This window comes from Pholcus phalangioides, unplaced genomic scaffold (assembly GCF_987345545.1).
Source record: "Pholcus phalangioides strain wild (caught in Gottingen) unplaced genomic scaffold, Ppha-v1.0 ptg000010l_1, whole genome shotgun sequence".
Taxonomy (NCBI): domain Eukaryota; kingdom Metazoa; phylum Arthropoda; class Arachnida; order Araneae; family Pholcidae; genus Pholcus; species Pholcus phalangioides.
The window spans coordinates 9,952,933-9,977,279 of record NW_028301603.1 but is presented as its reverse complement, the minus strand read 5'-3'; the positions used below and the strand labels follow the sequence as shown (position 1 = coordinate 9,977,279).

General features: G+C 39.6%; 2 protein-coding genes across 3 annotated transcripts; both read right to left on the bottom strand.

Annotated features, from left to right (window-relative positions):
• Positions 1 to 3,152: 3,152 nt before the first annotated feature.
• LOC149080880 (UPF0415 protein C7orf25 homolog) lies at positions 3,153 to 10,982 on the bottom strand. Of its 2 annotated transcripts, XM_089237547.1 has the most exons (3): positions 10,877 to 10,961; positions 10,537 to 10,776; positions 3,153 to 3,889 (listed from the first exon to the last, which is right to left on the bottom strand). In XM_089237547.1, the coding sequence occupies exon 3, from the start codon at positions 3,816 to 3,818 to the stop codon at positions 3,201 to 3,203; it is 618 nt and encodes a 205-aa protein (XP_089093673.1). In that variant the 5' UTR covers positions 3,819 to 3,889; positions 10,537 to 10,776; positions 10,877 to 10,961; the 3' UTR covers positions 3,153 to 3,200. The 2 variants fall into 2 exon arrangements, with proteins under 2 accessions (XP_089093673.1, XP_089093674.1); XM_089237548.1 differs by lacking the exon at positions 10,537 to 10,776 and having other exon boundaries at positions 10,877 to 10,982.
• A 4,877-nt stretch (positions 10,983 to 15,859) lies between these two features.
• bai (Transmembrane emp24 domain-containing protein bai) lies at positions 15,860 to 24,347 on the bottom strand. Its single transcript, XM_089237546.1, has 5 exons — positions 24,040 to 24,347; positions 20,522 to 20,642; positions 18,840 to 18,910; positions 16,837 to 16,963; positions 15,860 to 16,404 (listed from the first exon to the last, which is right to left on the bottom strand). Exons 1-5 carry the CDS (start codon positions 24,217 to 24,219, stop codon positions 16,283 to 16,285), a joined length of 621 nt encoding a protein of 206 aa, XP_089093672.1. The 5' UTR covers positions 24,220 to 24,347; the 3' UTR covers positions 15,860 to 16,282.

The following is a 24,347-nucleotide window of genomic DNA, read 5'->3' as shown; positions in this document are numbered from 1 at the left end:
TACACTGTATTTTCATCTGGATTGGATTTTGAATTTGCTGGCGCAAGGAGTATTTTCATCTTAAAAACTCGTACAGGGTGATTTCTGGTCACATTTTCAGAATTTTTTAAATTAGAACCATAGCGCTACGACAAACGGTTGATGAGACAAAGGCTGTAACAACACTCCAAGGAGAAACCATTGAATGTTAGAATGGGCATAATATTACCAATACTTGCAGGGCCGCAAGTAGTGGGGGGGAGCAGGCGGGTCTGGTGCTCCACGCGCATCACAAAAGGAGGAAAATTTCCACCATTCAAGTTATCCTTCAGCATTACGAGGGGGTGTCTAAATGAGTGGTTGCCTGGCTAACCAAGTAGCCAGTTCGGGCCTACCAGTAGGTATGTTTTCTGATGAATCACCGTTATATTGGGTATATTTTTCCTTTTAGATACATTCTCAAGTTTGTAATTTACACCTGGTAGCATTTCTTCTACTTCTATAGATCAAACTACACAGTTGATCTACTAATGACCCACAAAAATCATGTCCTTATTCTGTAGAACTTTAATGCATGGGCCCATCTGGTCAGTGCCGTCTTAAGGCATGGGCCTACCCGAGCACTGCCCGGGGGCCTCAAGAGAAAAGGGGTCTCACAAAAATGAGATCTGGCCGAAATGTTCAAGAATTTGCCTGGTAGAGCCTCAGAAAAATCACTTGTGTCAAGTGGCAATTAGATCTGATTCCGATTTTCAAGAGTAAATATGCAAATAGGTAGATAGGAATATTTAGCTATGTAGTAGTGCCTCTCTGAGAAAAATCGCTTAGTACGTGGGCGCATGATAATGTTATGACAGCACTGGATGTACTTTATGAAAATTGTGAAAAGCTAATCAAAAAACTCAGCAAAATAATGTGTATGGTCTAGTTTGCAATATTATTAGTTTCTGATCTTTTGTGTCATCCCTGTGATAATGATCTTCAATTACACAATCAAGTGTTCTTAAAATTTTAGGACTTTCATCGGATGATCGATGTTGAAAACAAAAGTTTTTCCCATCTTTTCTGAATCACCTTGTGTATATTTTGTATACAAATTCTTGCATTCACCAAATACAGGGTGATCAGCGAATAAACCCTTATTTCAAAATTAAATATCTCTACAACAAAGATCAATAGAATTATGCGGTAAACGGTACGTTTATTAGCAAAACTGTAAGAATGTTGTACAGAAATTTCGAAAATTTAGTTGTTTTTTTTTAATTTTTTAAAATTTAAAAAAAAAACCAAAAACAAAACTGGAGATTTTGGGGTTCCGAAAATCCTCATTTGTGTGAAGAGAAACCACTGCATTCGCCTAAAGTTACTGCATGGGCTGCGGTATGCGCCATATATGTGCTGACAAATTGTTCCAAAATTGTAACGTAACGTTCAGTGGTAATCGTTTCTCGCACGAAGAAGGGGCCGATAATGACTCTGGCGCATACTGCAGCCCATGCAGTAACTTTAGGCGAATGCAGTGGTTTCTCTTCGCACAAATGAGGATTTTCGCAACCCCAAAATCTCGTTTTTTTTTAATTTAAAAAAATTTAAAAAAAAAAACCTAAATTTTCGAAATTTCTGTACAGCATTCTTACAGTTTTGCTAATAAACGTACCTTTTACCGCATATTTCTATTGATCTTTGTTGTAGAGATATTTAATTTTGAAATAAGGGCTTATTCGCTGATCACCCTGTATATACATATATATATAATAGGGCTGGTCCGATCAATCGTTAATCGCAGTTTAAAATTTTTGTTGAGTTAATCGACTCGATAAATCAAAATTCGATTAAAATTTTTATTAAAAGTTTATAATTTAACTAGATTTATTTGACTAAACCGATTAAATGCCTTAAATTATGTTCCTATACATAACATTTCACAGATAAGTGACCGTATTTAAAAATACCCGAATCAACATTTTGATAAAATTTTTCGACATGAGGTCGATTCATCGAAAACTAGTGACGATTTCTAAAATTACTGATTAAGAGAAAAAACCGACAAGATCCAAGTTAAGAAATTCCAGGATAAGGATACGACAACCAACAAAAAAAAATGTCCAGCATATCGTCGCCCTTATGCCATAGACATGAATGCGCAAATTTTGACTTTTGAGTTTATCAGCTGGTTGGATCACTTATTTTGCTAAGATTTGCCAGAAACACACAAATGCGTATCCCCTATCGAAACACATTTCACAAAACATTTCAGTAGATCAACTTCCGTAGAGTAACATGAGTAGAGTAAAAATTGTTAAGCCGTTTTCCAAGTTCTAGAAATTTGCACATTCATGTTTCTGGCAAAGGGGGTAGATATTAAATAAATTTTCAAGCGGCCGCCTTCATTTCTTAATCTATTTCCATATTTGTTTACATCAATTCAGGAGGGGACAGATGCGTGAACAGTGCCGTCTTAACGCATGGGCTCACCCGGGCCTCACGAAAATTAGATCAATTGAAATTGGAAAATCCGGAAAAGGATGAAACAGTTGGCACATGTCTTCATGGGCGTAAATTATATTATTAGGTGTTGGTACTATCAGGGTATACAAAAAACCAAAAGAAAAAAAAAAAATTATAAGGTTGCAGCAAAGCTTCAGGATAATCAGGCGAGAGGAAAGAAAACAGAGCGAGCTTGTTTGAATTCGTTCCACTGGTGTTAGGACGCAATATTACGTCCTTTGATCGTAAAGTGGTTAATGCTGCCAGCATAATGTAAATAGCTTCTTCCTTTATAATAGTTTGTCGGCTTTTTCAATCATCCCAGTAATTGAAGAAATCGCGGGCAGCGCCAGGTTTAGGTAGTTTTGTATATATAGTAATAGGTAGAATTAAAAAAAAGGGATTATTTTTGCACACAAACACACAAAATGCACCAAATGTCTTTTTATCTATCTGGAATCTCTGTTGCTATTCGTGTGTAACGAAATAGTTTTCTATGTAACGTAGGTATTGAAAATGAAATAGTTTTGCACGTTTACATGAAGAACATTTAAAGGTGTGGGGGGGGGGGGTATTTTTACAATACATGTATGTATTGCAATTGTTGACTACGCAAAATCGTGTGCTTGCCCCGGCTGACCAAGTACCTTGTTGGGACCACATAAGTGAAAAAAGGAGACACAATGGTCTATAATACGCATTTATTAAGCTGAAACACAAGTATGAGCACATCCTCAGCTGGTGATTTCTTTAGCTTCAGATAAGGACCTGGCTTCGTGAACGAACACTTCGAAGTCGACGCCTTGGCTCTGGGCAGCCCGGAGGAAGCCCACGTTGGCAGTCACGGTCACAACGTTATGGTAGTCGCCGGTGCAGAAGACGATCTTGGACAGGTTCGAGATCTGTTTGCCTTCTTTGAGTCCATCGAACTTCTCGGAAACGAAATCCGGGATGACGTAAATCCTCTGGAGCAATTTTGCCGCCCTCCTATTCTCGAGCTCCCCGGCGCTCCTGGACAGGATGAATTTGAATCGCGACAGGGCCGACTCGCAACTCACCAACGTCCTGTTCTCGAACAGGCGATCCAGTACGTACCCGACAGGCATGGTATGTTCCGCGGCAGCTTGACAGGTGAGAAAGTCGCAGTTGAACTTGGCGTCGTTGTGGCCGTTGGTGAGATTCGACACGTACGCCAACATGCAGGAGATGTCCAGATTCAGGGCGATGTCTCGAGGTATCCTCGAGATGGACAGCTCGATGTCCTGGAGCTTCTTCACGATTGTTTCGTCGTCATCTTCGGGATCTTTATCTTGTCCGTCATGACGCATTCTTTGACGTGACGTCTCCGTCATGGTTTGCCAGCTACGCCCTCTTCCGGTGGTGAACTTCGGTAAAATCTATTTCTCATGCCACTAACCAGCTTCTGAATAAAATACGAAGCACATTACATTGAACAAGAGGTTACGACAGCACAAAATAATGTTCATGAATTATACAGGGTGTTCTGTTGATGGACCGACAAACTCAGAGGGTTGTTAGTAGGCATCAAGAGAAACAAAAATTGCAATGGAACATGGTGTCGCAAACCTCATTGGGAGGGTGAAAATCGCGAAAAACTCATGCAGGCTCTGAGTCCAGAGGAGACGAAATGTGGATGTCAGTTGATCGCTGAATGAGTTCGCGGGTTCGCCCACCATATCTGACGTAAGCAGCGTCGCGAAACGCATGCGCTGGGGTGTAGGATCACGCGCTGCGGACGACGTAAATTAACGCTATTGCGGTAGTAAGCACGTGTAGCAGTTAGTTGTCTGTTTCAATGAGCATCGTGATGGCGGACTACACGGACGAGGAATACGCTGATATGCATCTGATTTACGGTCGAGCAGATGCCAATGGGCGCTTAGCACAGCGGATGTACCAACAGCAGTATCCGATGAGGCGTTGTCCGTACCATCGAACTACCTTCGCCACAATCGATCGACTACTGCGGGAGACGGGAACCTTTCACCCAGCACGGCGTGATGCAGGGAGACCGCGCAACGTACGGCACTTTCAACAACTCTTGTAATAATTAATCAAATAAATCTTTTTGTAGTTATTATTGTACTTTTTGTCGTTGAATTCGACTGAATTCTAAAACCTGAATGCGTTTTTCACGATTTCCACCCTGCCAACGTGGTTTGCGACACCATGTTTCATTGCAATTTTTGTTATTCTCGATGCCTACTAACAACCCTCCGAGTTTGTCGGTTCATTAACAGAACACCCTGTACGCATTTCATTCTAAAACAGATTAGACGTTAAGGATAAAAAGTAGTCGTTGGAAGCTACTGTTTGGCGCGATTGTTGATTGGCAAGATTGGCGATCTATCTAGCCTGAAATATTAGCCTTCGGGAAAAAATACTGTAAACATTTTTCTTAACAACCATTGGGAAATCCTGATATAGTGGGAAGAGAATTCTAAAAATCGTCAAGAGTTTAGATTTAACCGCTCGCTTTGCTTACAAAGTACTGGCGAGAATTCGGATGATCTCTATTTGACAAAATGGGCGAAAAATATGGTAACCGCGTTCTAACCTAACCGCACATTAGAGAAAGGTAAAGAAGTTGAAGGGGAAAAAACAAATGAAAAAAAAAAACCCAGCATAATACATAAGTGCAGATAAGAGATAGAGATAAGTGAGCGTAGATATACGACGTAGATTCCTCTTTTCACCCTCACCCAAGCACTTCTTTTGCATTTATACGTATATAGTAGGATACACCATATATGGGTGGGGGGAGAGTCACTAATTTAATTGTACAGAAATAAAAAAAGGAAGGTAAAAAGAACAACTTCGTAGGGTTACAACAAAGCCTTACGGTGCTGAGAAGAGAGGAAAGAAAACAGAGAGCTTGTTGCCGCTGTGGTGGTCGAGTGGTTATAGTGACGGACTCGCGATGCGAGGATCCGGGTTCGAACCCCACAGTGGTGGTCGGCTGAAGTTGGTTTTCTGTGGTTCCCAACTTCAAGGCGCAAATGCGAGCCGATCTCCCCGTTAAAAAGTCTCGCCACAGAGAGCAACAGTCCTACAACGATAAATCATTCAATCATAACACTTCACTCATAGTTAGAAAACCTGGTGACAGATGGCAGCACTACACATAACAAGCATTACAGAGAAACAAAAAAAACTTCACGTCAGGTTTCACTACACGTACATTCCCGCATGTACCGATTCGTTGGGGGTTCCGGGGGGGGGGTGCATGTGTGGTGTAGCAGTAGTAGGTAGGGCCTCCAAAAAATGGCTCGGGGATCCATCATGTTCTTAAGTCAGCTACCTCGTTGGGCAATTTGCCTGTTGTGGCGTTGTATTTGTTTTTGACTTTATTCCAAATGCGTTTGGACGCAATATTACATCCTTGACCAGTTCACCGTTGCAAACCGTGTATGTGGACCTGCTGGATTTGTGACTCGCCTGCAATGTGTTATCCCTTGTGGTCATGTGGAACACATACTGATGTAATAAACGGTTCTGCGGTCCCCCAACTTCGAGGTGCGAATGCAAGCCTCCTTATTAAAAAGTCTCGCCACTGCTGGCCTACAACGGTAAAATCTTCAAACATTACACTTCAATCATAGTTCGGAAAATATGTGGTAGATGGCAGCACTATAAAAAGCATTAACACAGAAACAAGCAGCCCGTTAGGTTCTCAACACGGACGCGCACATTCCAACATGTACCAAATCGTTAGAAGTTCCGCAGAGGAATATGGACGAGGTACATGTGGGGTTTTAGCTTTAATAAACGGTTTGGAGGCATTCTATTCGTTATTTGCGTATCTTTTCTTTGACTTGTGTACTTCAGTGCCACCTATCTGCAATTTTTTTTCCCTCCTGTTTTAAAGAAATTCTCGTGACCTCTTTTACCGATGCTAACCCTAGAAACCGTTTTTTATTTTTCGGTGGTTATTTTTCCGGTTTTTATGAATTTTTTAAGTTTCTGCCCACCCTGTAAATTTGAATAAATTAATTTTGCAATTATCTTCTAAGTTCCAAGCGGGGGGGGGGGGGGTTGCGGGAAGGTGAATAGAGTTGCGCGCGGGGTTGAATAAAAACGGTTAAAGACCCACTGTTCTAGACTCGGGATAAGTTAGGTGGGACAGTACAGGCGTTCATTCATTTATTCAGCCAAAAAAATACTGTCTAAGGCAGTGATTCTCAACGTGGGCGTTAACGCTCCCCTGGGAAGCGATGGAATGTTCTAGAGGGGCGGTAGAAGCTACGGGTGTAACATAGGATCCTATGAGTTAGATTGCGTTGGAGGACGATAGGAGAAAAAAAATTCTGAAGGGGGGGGGGGGGGTAATGGGATAAAAGAAGGTTGGGAAACTATATTCTACGGCATGGAGGAGGTCTAAGGCGAGTAAGGTTGCCAATCATTGGCGTACGCAAAGGGGGGGGGGGCCTTAAGTCGAGATTATAGTGTTATTTTGCAGCAGAAAACGTAAACTCCCACCCTTGAGAAAATTCTGCGTACGCCTATGTCGCCAATATTATAGCGAAAAACATTGTTAAGGGTAATTCAAGTATTACGTCAGCATAGAATGGGGGGGGGGTTCCTATTTGCTGGCCTTTAATGACAAGGAGGGTTTAGATGATGCTTAGGTCATCAACCACCCTCTTTGAAGATATGAAATATTCTTAATGACATCCAGGCCCGGTCTTAGACCAAGTGGCGCGCGGTGCAAAAGCAGTAGTCAGCGCTCTCCCCCCCCCCCCCCCCCAGTCGTAAATCGTGTCGGAGGAGGAAATTTTTCCTATTCATTACTTGTCCCGTAAAATACGGGACAGATGTATTCTACCATATTATAAGACTCTTGGTGTGGTGATAGTCCCCCCCACCCTCTTGGTTGGATATTAAGGGACGAAGAAGAAGTCGGAAAAACTTTCCTCCTAGAATGGGAGTACTGCTATTCAACTTGTAAACAAGCATAAAACCCAACTAACAGATTTAAAAACATTAATAAAGCAAAACGTCACACATATTTATGCAGAGAATGCATCACGAAGAATATATCTTCTTCATTGAAATTATCCCTTTCAGATTCAGTATTAAGAAACGGAAGGGGAGGTAAACACCAGCTAAAGTACCGGGACCTGCAGCTTGGGCAGCCCCCCCCCCCTCCCAACTATTCAGAGGCAACTTGGGCGGTGCCCCGATCCGAACGGAGGGGGGGGCACTTGTAAATCCTCCTTTTTCTGAGCATAACTATTTCAAGGAGACTCCAAGAAAAGACTGCACCCGAGAAAGCATGCTACGGCCCTGGAGAAGGGGGCAGAGCTGTCTCAAGAGCATCATGGGTCCCCGGGCAAAGTGGTTTTTCTGAGGCCCTACCTAGGAAATTCTAGGAAATTTTAACTAGATCTCATTTTTGTGAGGCCCCTCTTCTCTTGATACTTCCAGGCCGTGCCCGGGTGGGCTCATGCGTTAAGACGGCATGAGCCGCCCCCCACCCCGCTCGTTTAACCTCGGGGACTTCGACTTAAATTTCAACGATAACGCACAATTCTTGAAGTTTGGGCTGAACATCTCTGAGGTTAAAAAAAAGAATATCTAAAGCGCGAAAAGAAGCAACCACACGTTTGTGCATACCGGGTGCTATAAAAGGATTATGCATAATCGCCGGTAAAAGGGATAAATGTTGCGAAATTTATCGAACTTACCGAGACGATTGGTGATTATGCATTACCGATTCAACTCATTTACCGTAACATGCATTAATGCTTACCGTAACATACATAGATATTGTCTAGGAGCCTCATAGGCGGCTTTACCGTTACTCACCGCGTATCTGGAACAAGATCCATGAAACTCCGAAAAGATGTTCAGTTGTGTATATGTACGGTTTGTTAGAATTTTTCATAGGGGCAGCTCGAGACAAAATCTCCACCCGAGTGTGACCAATTTTTGGGCTCCCCGACCTCCCCAATTAAAAAGAAAAGTTTGTTTCTTTCGCTTCGTTTTGATGCGTTCTAAGAAACAGCGATATTTTACGTCATAACGTTACGCCTTTTACCTTGGATTTGGCGCTCCTAGACCGGGCAGAAATAATTTTCCTATTTTTTGCCCTTTTACCTCGAACTTAACGGCCCTAATACATATATATATATATATATATATATTTTTTTTTTGCGTTTCCAGTTCGGATATAACGACCCTCCTAAAGCGAGCAGAAATAATTTTCCGTAATTTTTTCCACCCTTTTACGCCGGATTTGGCGCTCCTACTAGAGGGGGCAGAAATCATTTCCCCTAACTTTTTTTCGCCCTGTCTACCTCAGAATTGGCGCCCTTCCTACAGCGGGCAATAATAATTTTTCCAAAGTTTTCTTTGCCCTTTCACTTCGGATTTGACGCCCTTCTGGAGCACACCCAGTGCCACCGAGCTGCCTCTGGTTGAAGTAATAGGAAATACGTATCTTAAAGATATTTTTCTAGTAATGTATATTTAACGTGTTTCGGCGCCCCTTCTCATTTGGCGCCCGGTGCAGTTGCACCGGTCGCACTGCCCTAAGACCGCCCTGGATGACATCTTATTCGGTGCCCCAAAAACGGAAAAAACCTTTCGATAATTATTGGGCACTTGAACTAACATTCTACCTATTGATAAGTCCCCTACAGAGCCACTTCAGTGATTTCTAATTATTTCACGGATCCTTCAAGTGCTCTGAAAATGTTTCCGGGCCGCTTAAGTGCTCTATGAAACTGTGCCACGCATCACTCAAGTGGTCCGTAATTATGCCACGGATCACTTAAGTAATCTGGGAATGTTTCGCGCGTAACTTGAGTGATACCCAGTGGAACCGCACTGGGGACCGCTTAAGTGCTCTAAAACTGTGCCACGTGTCACTCAAGGGATATCTAAATGTGCCACGAATCGTTTAAGTGTTCTGTAACTGTGTCACGGGTTACTTAGGTGATCTTTGAATATGGGAGTGATCTTTGAGGCCTACTTCAGTGGTCTGAAAATGTGCCACGGGTTACTTAGGTGATCTTTGAATATGGGAGTGATCTTTGAGGCCTACTTCAGTGGTCTGAAAATGTGCCACGGGTCATTTAAGCGATTTGTAAATGTGCCGCTTAGTTCATTTTTACAAAATTAGGTTGGGGGGGGGCGGTGCAATCCCCATCAGATAGCCTTCAGGGCCACATTTGGTCTGCGGGTCAAAGGTTTACCATATAAAAATTGCTTAAAGGGTGGATCGAAATGAGTTTTTCAAAGAGAAATTTTGAGTTCTTACCCTTTAAATAGCATTGAAATTAACAGAAATCGATTATAATAACACACATATTTTGCTGACGGGGGGAGAGGGTTAGAGTTTTGCTGACTTTTGTTGACAAGGGAGGGGGGGGGGGGGGTCAAAAATGACTAAACATTTGCTTACGTAATACTTGAACGGCCCCTAAAGGCAAGTACAGTTGCCAGTTACAACAAAAGAAAAGTGTCGAGGGTAAATGAAAAGCTGCCAATCATATCCAAAGAAAAACTGTCAAAATCCAGATGATTGCCAATTTAGAGCCAAATAAAATGTTTAAGATAATAAGTAAGCGGCCGTACAAATACTACGTCATCATCGATGGGGGGAGGGGGTTTCCGATTTGCTGACAAGGAGGGGAGGGGGGGAGGGTTTGAATAATGCTTACGTCATCAACCACCCTTCATGAAAATATGAGTTACGATTCAGAGGGGCAGAGCTGATGACGAAATTTTGCTGACAAGGGGTGGGGGGTCAAAAAAGGCTAAAAATTTGCTTACGTAATACTTGAACGGTCTCTGAGGTTGCCAATTACAACCAAAAAAAATTCAAAAGAAAGATGGTTGTCAATTTCAACTAAAAAAAAAATTGCCAAAAATATAAATTTATGATTCATGAAATAAAAAAATTCAAGTGACTCTCGTTGAAAATGGGGGAAGAGGGGAGAGGAGGGGGGAACGGGACATTTTCTAGGAAAAACTTGGGAGAGGAACAAAATTACGGGAATGTCCCGTAAAATACCGGTTATATGATGGTCATCCTATACATACAAGTTTCTGGCCAGCGAGCAGGAGAATAACCGCATGTCTGGCCCGCGGATTCTCAAAGGTTGTGCACTCCTGATGTAAGCCGTCGGCGGACCACTGCTAAGAAGCTTCGAAGGCCACATGTGGCCCGCGGGCCATATGTTGATCAGCACGCTAATGAAGGGAAATTCGATTTTCTGAATCATAGGGGTGCTCGAGCACTCACAGAAACCCTCTCCTATACTGTCATCACAAATATTACACCTAATGAATAGACAAATAATTAGAAACAATAGCATTAATAATGAAACTATTTACACTATACAAATAAAAGCAGTTTTTAAAAATGGTGTTTTAAATTTACCTCCCTTTCTTAATACTTAAAACGAGCTCTTCAATACTTAAAAGCAACACGAGTCAATTTTCATGATGTAAATATGGACGACTTTGACCACAAACATTTTGATTATTTCTTTTGCATTTCTTACATTAGAGAAGGAGGGGGAATTTTTATTAAAGTGCAACGAATCATGAAAGATATAAAATTGATCAAAGATCACTCAGACTTAATTAACTGTTTTGATCTTTCTAATTTTATTATTTAATTTGTTTTTGATGTTATTTGATGTTATTTCAGAGGGGAAATAAACTCCACAGCACTCTTGCTACCATCTGTTGATGAATAATTGAAATCTTTCAGTAGTTGCGTCAGATCAACAAGATTTAGATCAGTGTTTCTCAAAGTGGGTAAAATCACTCCTTGGGGGGGGGGGCGATAGAATATTGAATATTCGGGGGGGGGAGAGGGACGATAGAGGCTATGAGTTTAGCATAGGATCCTATGGGTTGGGGCAATGAGGGAAAAAAAATCGAACTACAGGGTCTCCATCCTAGGGACCCGGGTTGTTTTCTTGTAATTTTTATTTTTCTTCACACTATAAATTCACTATAGAGAGAAAGACCATAACTAAAAATTTTTCCGCCCAAGGCAGATGCCCATCCCTTCTAGTTCCGGTCTTGCAGAGGTGCCCGTGGGCAGAGCCGTCTTAAGAAGGTCATAGCTCCCCCCCCCCTCCCCCTCCGGAGTGTGATTTTTCTGAAGGCCCCTGAGTTAGAAATACCGGCCTACCAATTTGCAATCAAAAATTGCACGCAGATGTCGTTTTGACGCCTCTGCGCTCGAGGCACTCGGGTGGGCCAATGAGTTAAGACGGCACTGCCCGTGGGAAGTCTGGCCGGAATGGGGGGCCTCAAAAGATCCCAGCCTTGGGGCCCTGTTGCAGTATGTGACAGGTCACCAGCCGATCTCCCCTTTAAAAAGTCTCGCAAACAGAGAGCAACAGACCTGCGGAACAGTGTAAATGTAATTCAATCATAACACATCACTCACTTCACTTCTGAAATATAAATGGCAAACCACAACACTACATACGCACTCAGACTGTTAGGTACACACACAGTTACACTTCCGGCACAGCTCACTAGGTAGTAAATCGCCCGTAGATGGTGATAGACCTGGGATGTGCTCGGTGTGAAAGAAAGAAAGAAAAGAGCACCATGAATTTTATTCAAGTTTTATCAGGAAATGAGTTCATACGGAATAACTAAAACGACCATATTTTATCAAGAAAAATTAACATCGCCAAATTGTCTGCAAAAATGTCGATCAATGCTTGAAAATGACAAATGGACTGGCAATAAGGGACTCAAACAAATCTGCGGAATCGATATATATATGTCATTGGGGAGAAAGGGCTGACTACATATATTCCCTCGAAAAACACACAATAATGAGAATTCCGAAATACGCGAAATTGCCAATTGTCGGCAAAAATGTTACCAAACTTGAGCAAAGTCGCCAATCATTGCTGAATCACCGGAACTCTTCCATCTTTCCGCAAAAATTATTTTTGGCTCGTGTAAACTAGTTAGGACCCCCTCCGTCTTTCCCGCTTCGTTTTTGACAGTTTCCGAGTCCCATCTGAACACAAAAATTATTTTTTTCACTGCGCGTAAATACTTTTACGTGAATGCGTCTCTTTGGCTTCGATTCTATTTGCGGCAGTGCAATAGTTGCTGGGTTCCTTTCCATCTCTCGGAGAATTCGAGGCCGCTATAAGTCAGTCACTGTGGCGACTAAAAATCTGTGTTGATATCCATAAAATTTTTTACAATCACGGCGTAATATTACGTCCAAACACCAGTAGAATAAATTCAAACAAGTTCCCTGTGATTTTCTTTCCTCTATCTTCCCCACCGCGAAGCTTTATAGCAACTCCATTATCTACGGAAGTTGCATTTTCCTTCCCTCTTTTCTTACAATGTATCTTTCTTCTGTTTCTACTATACACATGCAAGAGTGAAAGAGACACGTAGGGTGAGGGGTGAAAAGAGGACTATAAAACCCGCAAACACACTCTACCTATATATTATATCTATATTATACCTTTTCCTTTTATACTTCTTTTTTTCTTTCCCCTTCTTCCTTTTTCTAATGTGCGGACAAGGTTACCACATTTATCGCCGATTCGTTAAGTAGAGATATAATCCAAATTCTTTGGCCAAAACCTTGAACGTGAACTGGTTAATGATCAAAATTTTTTTAAAAGGATCGCCAAGTCCTAGAAAGTCTCTGCAAAAATTATTTGGAACCGCTGTGGAAAAAATTAAGTAAACTTGGCAATTACAAAATTTGGCCAACACCTAAATTAGTCTTTGATTTCTGAGGCGACGTGAGGATCCAAGTTCGAATCCCGTTGATAGTACAGTGGTGGACGACTAAAGCTGGTTTTCTTCGGTTTCGAACTGCAGGACATGAATGAGAGCTGATCTCCTCATTCGTTTCTTGAAAGGAAAAGGGGAAAAAGGGCCCGGTGTGGCCGTACCTTACCAATGCCTCCTAGACAGAGACTCTATGAGGCTCCTAGCAAACACGGATCCAGAGGGGGCGATGTGGCAATCCACACTTCGGGAAGGCGCCAAAATGAGCAATGGCTCCCGTGTAACAGAGTACATTTTCGTTTCTGGTTGCGGCCCTGGGGCGATGCCTTCCGCAAGAACAAGTAATACAATGCATAATAATAATGAATGTTTTGCCCCGTCAATGCGGGGCCTTTTTTCCACCGTACGCTGTTTGCTCCCACTAATTAGCCCTCCCCAACATATTACTCTGCTTCTGCACCTGGTTGCTAATTTTTTTTTATTGTCCTTCCACGTCGGATTTGACGCCCCTTTCCGGGGGGGGGGGGGGCACCTAGTGAGATCGAGCTGCCTCACTACTAGTTGGTTGCACTACTAGGAAAGTCAGGCGAGCCGGAAGACGGATCAGTGGTCAGGGGGTGCCAAAGTGCATAGGTTTTCCCGTGTGTGAGAGAGTGCATTTTTGTTCCGGTTTGTGTGACGGGTAGAAACGTGGCCTAAACGCAAGATTCCTATTGAAAGAGGACCTACAAATCATAGAAACTTTTTATTCATACTGATATTTCTTACTTCAATAGGTTTTTTTTTTTTTCAAATGCGTAATGTGTTGATGATTCCATTCCATGTTATTAATGGAAGTCTAAAAAAAACAAGAAATGCTCTGCTTAAAAATACGCTTTACCACCACCCCCCCCCCCCAAAAAAAACCTTTCTCTGTAATTATTACACCTTCTCTTCATACTCCCCACGTTACTCTCGTTAACAAAAAAAGGGGGTTATGGAGGGAGACGAGACTTTCTCTCCATTCTTTTTATTTTTTACAGCACAACAAAAGAGAAAAAAAAAGGCAAAGCGCTTGCAGAGAAGTGCTTTGGTGCTAGGTGCTCTCAATGATGCCGCAATATTGCACATGTAATTCAAAGTGACAATGTTATATAAAGAATAAATACTCCATATAATCGAATCCCGTTTTAATGAATACCGTTATAACGAAAATCTGGTTTTAACGAACACTTTTCTAATCCCCCAAATAAGTTTACATGGGAACAATGCTAAGTAACCTGGAATTCCTTTATAACAAAATTTCGTTTTAACAAAGTGATTCCTCCGATCTCTTGGCGTTCGTTATAACGGGATTCGACTGTATATTATTGTAAAATAATTTCTACTCTCTACAGAATTATTTTGGACAATGTATATGCTTTTTTTTCTTATAAAATATATAATTTGAATAAAAGCATAGCATGAATGCTGAAGGAAAAACCTTGTAATGATTTGATATCCTCCAATGCAAGAGACGAGTCTTTGATCTTCCAAAACTTTTTTAACTGCGTATAAAGGATGCATAGAAAACAGGGCATATGGCATTTTACTGGCACACCATTGATCCTAGAGGTATACTTCCAATTAGAAAAAGTTGCCAAATAACGTATAGTACTCAGATATGCCATTCATGTTGCAAGGGTTAGAATGGTTATTAAAAAAAACTTTTTATATAGTCCCAGTGTGCCCCAAAACAAAGTTAGAAAGTTGTTGCCCTGTCTCTCCTGGTGCCACCAAAAAAAAAATATCCATGTTTCTAAGTACACCAAGATATTTGAATTTAAAAAAAATGAAATTTGGGGGGAAAACAGCATTAGAAGCGGGTATAACCATTTTACCCGCTTTTCATGCTGTTTTTCAAACTGGAATATTTCAGCAAATATTGCACTTACAAATGTTGATTTCTTTTTTTTGTTGGCATCAGAAGAGACAGGGCAACAACTTTCTAACTTTGTTTTGGGGTACACAGGAACTGTATAAAAAGTATTTTACTTTTATTTTAATAACTATACAACCCCTTGCACAGGCCTATCATTTGGGGGAGGTCAGCCCTGGCTTTAGAAAATACACTAGAAATAGTGTATATATATACACTGAACATGTTCTCCCCCCCCCCCCCCGGAAAAAGTTGAAATGACGGCCCTGCCCTTGCAACACGAATGACATACCTGAGTACTATACGTTATCTTTCTAATTGGAAGTATGCGTCTATGGTTAGCCACTAAAATGTATACACTCTGTTTGTCATGTACCTTTTGTATATGTGTATAGATATAAATATCTGCTGTACACTTTTAATAATAGATAGGTGCATAGAAATTCTTTTTAGGCCATATATGTATATATAATGCTGATTTCTGTTATTAAATTATGTAGATAATCACCGATACTTAATACAATACTCTTTTGGATAGTGTTCAAAACATTATCCAAAAGAATTCATTTAAGATTTTAAATCAGTTTTTGATGATTGTCATGTCAAAAATTCACCCCCGCTTCAAATACAGATCATTCAAATTCGTTGCCAAAAGCCTATAAAAGGAGTTAAGACAAAATATACACTGGCGATAAAGCTTAAAAAAATAACTAATAAGAAACACATCCACACAATTTTAAAAATGAGAGGAAATTTTTATTCCTCTAATATTTCGTACACAAATTTGTTACAAGGAAAAAAATACTAAATGATACGATCGTCTGAATTTCAAGCAAAATACTGAGAAAAACCAAAACTTTAGAAATTTCCTTTTTTTGATGCATGACATTTGATTTATTGTCGAATAAATGTACTTTCAGTCAGAAATACAGTGAAAGAAGAGAAATGTAATATGTAACAACTTTTTTAGTGAAAACCAGGGAAAAATGCATCATGCTCAATACCAGCAGTTTGTAAAATAACTGTAGACAATATACTTCAGAAGTACCACACAGAAGAAAATAGGGGGGAAATGGTCTGAATGTTCACTCAACAGCTTCATTTCATTACAGTTTTAAAAAGAAAAAAATTTACAGTCTTGTGAAAGGCATCTCACTCGATGAGCTTCTTTGCTTTGAAGAATCGCCTCAGGTACAAGACCTGCCATGTCGCCAGACCAAGCAAGCAGCACATTGAAAATATACTGAAGTACAAGACTCTGTGGTTGGTAGACTCTGTAAAAAAAAAAAAAAAAAACCATGATAGCAACGGAACATGATTTTTTTATTTTAGTGTGAAAGAAAATGACACAAATGTCATTTCAACCACGTTACATCCTTAAAAATAAAGGAATATCTTTAAAGTGAGTAATAAAAGTGAATTCCGACGTAAATGATCAAAATAAAATGAAAAAAACACCAGAAAGCTGCTTCTTTATTTATCATTTTATTTTCCTTTTTTACCCGTCTATTTCACCCATTTTTAGTGTCTAAACTCCCAGGTTACAGTTACGACATGTGTAAATAGTCATGAATTCTATAACTAGAGAAAAATTAAGAATTGAGACTACACATCCCTATATATGTTTACTAGAGATAACATAGGTTTTTTAAGACAACGATTCAACATGTAATTCAGACTGAAGAATAATCAAAATGATTTATTACCGTTTGTGTCCCTCATTTCTGCTTCCCGTTGACGCATGTAGGCAAAGTCTTTAACAATCGATTCCGACAAATCTTCAAGTTTCTGCAACTCGACTTCTAGTGGTTTCAATTTACCCACTTCTGCTATCTGTAAATGAGACAAGCAAAATGAAAACATTTTTGGAATTTTGTTACAAACTGGAAAAATATATTTAGATGAGGAATATCAAGCACATAACCCAAGATATTGGAGCTTCAAAAAAATCCACACAGATATTTGCTAATTGGGACAACTATAAAGCTAAAGTTTCAGTTGCAGGGCGGGAAAAGTTACTGAAAGATATTCTTCATTTTATATCATTTTAACGCTACTTATTGTACAGATATTTAATGTAAGTGAAGATGTTTAATAACATCTTTTGGTTTTGTAAACATCACTTTTGGATGCAGTTTTTCACTTGTTCATTTCCTGCATGTGAAATCATTTTAAAAATGGTATACAAATTTCTGAAAGTGTCAAGAGCAGTTATTTATTCATTATCACAGCAAATAAGAGCATGAGATACCGAACATGCATAAATTACATGCTTAATTTATGAAGTACAGATGACTGGATACCAAGCAAAAATAATTGGAAAAAGAAAAGTTACATTTCTCTGTGAGGAACGAACCAGCAACCTCACATTTTCCAGGTGCTTGCTCTACCATTAAGCTACAGAGGAGATATTTTCTTTCCTAAGAACACTGGGTGTTCCTTTGAGCTGAACAGGACTGCACACAATAGACAGCCTCCTAACTCAGTAGAAGCTACATTTCCCCACAGAGGAATGTGGCATTTTTCCTTCCAATTATCTTCACTTGGTATCCACTGTGTGTCATCTGTACTTCATATAATTAGTTGAGAGGTTCATCGTTTTGTTCCGTGCTTAATTTAATTGATTTGACTGACATTATTTAGGTTTATGCTAATGGTTTTCATTCAAGGTTGTCATCATATTTGTAAAGAAGAATGAATTTTCATAAATTTTGTCATTGCTCGGTATGATTTTGCATATTCTTTAAACAGGTAAATATTGGATGCTTTTAAAACAGTGCAAATTTTTGCTTTACCCGATCACAAAAGTTGTGTTCTTATATTACTGCCATCTACCAAGTGATCCAAACATAACAGAAAAAGCAAACATTAGATGATTTGAAAAGCATCGACAATGCAGTTTTCACAGAAAACGTGTTTTTTAAACAAGAAATTTCCCACAAAATACAAGTACATACTAAGAGGTAGCACTTTATAGCCATCCACCACAGGCATGAGTCCAGAGTAATATGTTGGGGAGGGCAAATTAGTGGGAGCAAAGGGCATGTGGTGAATATACATCCCATATTTTATGGACGAAACCATTATTTTCAATTGTATTTCTGGCTCTAAGAAGATATATATTCTGGATCCAGAGGAGAGAGACCCATTATAGAGTCATCTATGAGTAGCATTAAATTAATTTGACTAAATTTTTCGTAAAGAAAGATGTTCCCACAACTTCTGTGAGAAAGAATACATCAATACATCACCCGAATACAATGAACGTTGCACAAATAAGTCAACTTTTGACTTCATTTTTACAACTTTTTCTTTGCAGCATGTTATATCCAAATAATTTTCTAGGTTTAGAGAGTGTTTTCTGGTCTGTGAGTGTATACACAAAGTGTATGTTTTAAAATGGGGTGTGTAATAACAGAGGTAAAAATACATGGAAGTGAATAGGCAAAAAATCAGGGATTACAAAATTATATGTTATACCCAGGGTATGTTATTTACTCAACTGTATATAGGTACATAATTTAAGACATCTTACACAACTTTTTACATAGATTGTAATCAAAATTCAATGTAATCTAATTTTTAACAATTAACAATTGATAGATTAACCGACCCCATTAACTGGACCAGCGCTAATAAACAACAAATCTTTCACAGTTGAGTATTCCACAATAATTTCTATAATTTCTTCATTCGTGCACATACTCACACTATCGTAACTCTTGGCCTCCACCCCATGTTTAAGACTCAATGCCACATCTCTGTCCACACCTCTCTGGCCTGAAATGTACACAACAAAAAAGAATCTCAAATTTACAATTATTAATACTGCCAGACGGAAATAAAATGGTAATAATAGAATAGGTACACTGTAAGAAGAACTTTAGCCATTCAAACACTATTTTATAATAAATAAACCTGTTTTAAAAAATAAAGATTTTTTTAAACCCTAGAATACTAACCTGCAGGTAACATGCAGTTTTTATCTTTTTTTTTTATTTTTTAGTTAGTATTCTAAGCTTAATGTGCAGATATACATGGAGTGGGTTAATTCCCAATATACAGTACACTTTTTCATTGGCAATTACCCTTTGTATAAAGAAATGTCCTCTCCACTCGTCAATACCAGATTCATAGTTCATAGAAAGACTGGTTATTCGTGTAGATGATGATTACAAGGAAGAAAGAAAATTAATCTCTCTGCCCCCCACGGAGATCCTTGTAATCATCATCTCCACAAATAACCAGTCTTTCGATGAATCTTGTAATTACCCTTTGATTATATCAGAACAGCATTATGTCCCCATCATCCTACCTGGCAGGGTATGTATTCATATTAAATTAGATTTTTTTTTATTTATATTCACTGACTACTTATTAATTAAAATAAATCTTATTAATCACTATCTGCAGGGTTCCCACTCATAAAATTTGAAAACGTAGGACAGGGAGAGTACCGCATCAATATAATAAAAAATCCCTTGAATTGTTTTTTCTTCCTTAATTTAAAGTAGAAAAATTCACAGCACTATTTCAGTACGCGATAAGATTGACTCGAGTCAAAACAAAATGACAGAAATGACTTTGTTACAAAAACAATACCTGGCCAAAACAGGGTACTAGCACCCACAGATAAATCTTTTGTCTCTCTCCTCACAACATATTACCTTCTTTTTTTGGTGTCTTCCAAAGTGTCAAAAGAGAAGTTTTCCATTGTTGAAGAGAGTTCACTCAAATGAATTTTATAGGCCTAATCTGAAAATTACTTTGCGATGATTCCGCCATGTAACGTTTCAATGCCTTGTGACTTCCTTGGGGGTTGAGTTTTCAGAAATCCGATCTTAGTGGGTTGTAATATACATTACAAAATATAATACTGACTAAATTTCATATTTATAGCTTTGGCGATTTTGGCTCAGTGATGATTGCTCTGTATACACTTTGCACCTCCTTAGGAAGGGGGGGGGGTTGAATTTAAAAACAACAACAACTAATTAGCGAGTCTTTAATGTCATGAAATAAAACTACTGGCCAAATTTCATAAATATTGCTACATGCCTCTGCCATGATTGTCCCATATAACCTTCGAACCCCCTTATGACCCCTTTGATTGGGTCCTGGTTTTTGTGAAAATCATCATTAATTTTGCTGAAAGCAAAACAGTCTAGTTAATTTTATCACAAAAGAAATGTCAAATCGATGTTTCCACTAATTTTTAGTTTGGTAACGGTCTGTTTTTCAGATCTGAAATTAGGTAGAGGGCCTAAATTTCAGTTGGACAGATCCTAACCTATAGTCAAAACATGATGTTTTTTTATTTATTTATATGAAATTTGAATATTATATATGAATTTATATGAAATTTTATACTTTATGAACTAAAATAATTACCAGCTGGAAGCTTGGATATGAAACAAGCTTCAAAAACGTCATAATCATCCGTGACAAAAGCAAATTTCCCTTTGTCTATGTTATCTCTGGATACAAGTATATGACCTTTGGTATCGGTGACCTATAAAAACATAAAAAATATTTTTAAAAGTTTCAATTCCGTGACCTCAATAATACACAATATTTTCTTTCATCAGCCGACACATCATTTTACAAAAAACTATTAATAAACATCCCATGAGCATAGTTAGCATGAAACATATAGCATGCGAGACATGCAGATAAGCATCCCTAGAAACAAGTTCCGGACAAATTCACTGAAGATTCACACTCCTAGAGGGGGGTATGTAACATAGCTGCCAACTTCGGAGAATGGGAATTAGGGAGGTTTTCGAGCGGATCCAAATTCCAACACAAATATAAAAGGGATTTTTGAAAAACAATGTAAAAATTTTTCATTAATAAAAGTATGATTGTTGAGATTTTCTCTCTTTACGCAAACAAGTCTACTGGCGACTTGGCGCTAATCCACACTAGTGAAAACACTAGTGGATTAGCGCTAAGTCGACAGTAGACTTCCAAGTAGCCTCACTCATGAGCTACCATGGTGGTCAAGTGACGATGGACTCACAAGGACCGGGGTTCGAACCCCACCGGCACCACAGTGGTGATCAGCTGAAGTTTTTTTTTTGTGGTTCCCAACTTCGAGGCACAAATTCAAACCCCATAAGTCTCTCTCATAAAGTCTCGCAACAGACCTATAACGGTACAAATATTTTAATCATTACACACTTCACTCACAATTTTAAATACAGATGTCAGCACTAAAAATTCACACTACAGTACGCACGCGTGTGCACTTAATCGGTAGTAAATTAACCATTGTGATAGGGCCAGAGTTGTGCTTGGTTTGAAAGAGTCTCATTCATGGGGTGCTCCCAAGTCACAAGGGGGTATTGGTCGTTCTTTGGTGTAAAAACAGCATTCTGAATAATATCAAGTACGAGATAATGTAAAAACAATACCTAAGTGTTTGCATTCAAGCTCATGCCCCTCCCCCTCTGGAACCCCTATGATGACTCCGAAAGGGTCTGTGAACCCCTACTATATAGATGAGGGCGATAATATTCTAAATAGGATTTAATGTCAAATTGTTTCGTTTTACACAGTAAATTTACTACATATAGTAAAACCTCTAATGGTCATCCCCCCCCCTTTTTGTGGCCAAATAATTTCCCATTGCGTAACAAAATTATGCACATTTCAAACCTCTTTTACAGATAATTCTTTTGTCCAATTGGTGTCCGTAGAAGAGAGGTTTTACTGTATTGAGAAATAATTTCTAGAGCAAAACAAAATTGAATACAGAGTGTAAACCAAGGGTGCTCAAATGTTTTGGAGAGTGCAGGCCACTTCTTTGGTGTGAAAACATGTTGCGAGCCACTTAAAGGATCTGGAAATGTGCTGTGGGTCACTTTAAGTACCATATATACTCGTGTATAAGCCAAATTTCTTTTGTGGAAAAATTCGTTCCTCAAGTGGGGGCGTCGGCTTATACTCGGGTCAGTTTTTGATGAGAAAATATCGACCCAGCAATCAGTATTCATTTTTGTAGCAGTGTTCGAGAAACCGGCATTATTGGTATGGGATATGTTCAAACCCCAACAGAACCGATAGTGTCAAAGAAATCGAAAACATCATTGGATGTGATACCAGGTGGGCTAACGTTGACTGCACAGCCTTTAGGTGTGAGCATCAACAAGCCTTTCAAAGACTATTTGAGGAATTTATGGATCAAATGAATGAGTTCTGATGATAAAGAAACTACAAAAAAAAGTGGTGCCTTCAAAGAAACCTGATATTGGCTTAGTGTGCCAATGGGTAGGCTACAATGAGGCGTGGAATTCTGTTTCTGCCGATCCTTCAAAAGTGTTGCATCAGCAATGCAATGGGCGGAACTGAAGACGATATCTTCTTTGACAGTCACAATGGCGATGACAGTCCAGATGAGGATAAAAACAAAGATGCTGCACCCCCTACGATGATCTGATGGATTATGATTGGAGACTAAGAAAAAGTGGATTAGAAAGTTTCAATTATTTTCTACTGTAAACTTCCGCAAGCTATTAATTTTGCATGAAAATATAAGTTTTTTTCTCTAAAATGCACGGATTTTTCAAGGTCGGCTTATACACAGGCTTTCAATTTATTGCGGTTTTGGTGGTCATGAAGTGGGCGGGGGGGGGGGTCGGCTTATACACGACTATACATTAATCCATAAATTCATCATGGGCTACTTGAGTGATCTCAAACTGTACCAAGGGTAACTTAAGTGATCTGGAATAGCATCCTAGGTCCCTTGAGTGATCTGTAGATGTACTGTAAGTGACCTTATGTGAACTCAAAATGAACCATGGACCACTTAAGTGCACCACGAGTCACTCAAGCAATCTGTAAACTTGCCATGATGCATATAATAATAGAATACATGTTTTGGCGGGCTGCGTAAGTAATCTGGAACTGTACAAGTCAACCAAAGATCACTTAAGTGATCTGTAAATGTGTTGTGGGCCACTTAAGTAATATCGTAATACGCCGTGGGCCTCAATTAAATGAGTATGTGTCAAGGGCCACTTAACCAATCTGCAACAGTGTGCCAGGTCACTTAAGTAATCTGTAAATTTGTCATAGGACTGCTTAAGTAATCTGGATGAGCATGTATACAGGTAAGGTCGATAAGGTCCTAATTAGGGATTAATGTCAAACAGTTTTGCCATTTTACACAATGAAATTAACCCCTTAACTGCCATAGGTGTATACATACCACTACTACTAAACCACACATGTACCTCGTCCATATTCCTCTGCGGAACTTCTGACGAATTGGTACATGTTGGAATATGCGTGTCTGTTGTGAACATAACGTGAAGCTTGTTTATGTGTAGTGCTTGTATAGTGCTGACATTTGCCACATATTTTTTGGACTATGAGTGAACTGTAAGGTGTATATATACCCCCCCCCCCCAAGTGGGTAGTCTATGCGCTAACTGCCACGGGCATATATATATACACACGGCTTAAGTCTTTGTGATCGACGAAAGGGTGGCGCTAGGGAGCAAATTGTGTAAGATTTCACCAGCAGTTAGTTAAGAGGTTAATAAACGAAGCAGGATATAAATCTTCGCCTCGGGAGAGCTTGAGATTTTTGCGAAATTTCGAAACAACACGTATTGAGAACACATATCTAGAGTGAAACAAGCTTGAATACATAGCATAGGCGGAGATAGACTTGGAAGTCTGGGGGGGGGGGGGGCACGATGATGATGATGTCAATTCATATATACACATATACATTAGATCTGCCCACTTCACTTTTGACCCTTGGGGGGGGGGCGCCCGCCCATGATACACAGTGTAATAGCATAGGTACAGAATATAGGTTGTTCACGTGTACATCACCCCCATCTGGAGTTGTCAAATCCAAACAAATCGACAGATAATTAACTCAGCGGAATTACCAATAAATCGGCTTTCTGTCCAGCAGCTTCACCGAGTTCGTACTCGCCGCTGACCAGGACGCCCTTGTGGATCTCTTCTTTCAAACACCTCCTACTGTTCGGTGGTAAGCGGAACATCAGACCATGTGAGGCGGCGACGAAACAAAACAAAACTAGCAAGACCTCCCTTGACGCACCCATGGCTCTCTCACGATCAGATATTTCTACGGTGTGCGGCGACGACGAAACTCCGAGCTCTAATTAAGAACTTATTAACAATTTAAAACCGAGTTACAGTAACGAGACGTGGCAGTCGGACACATAACTAC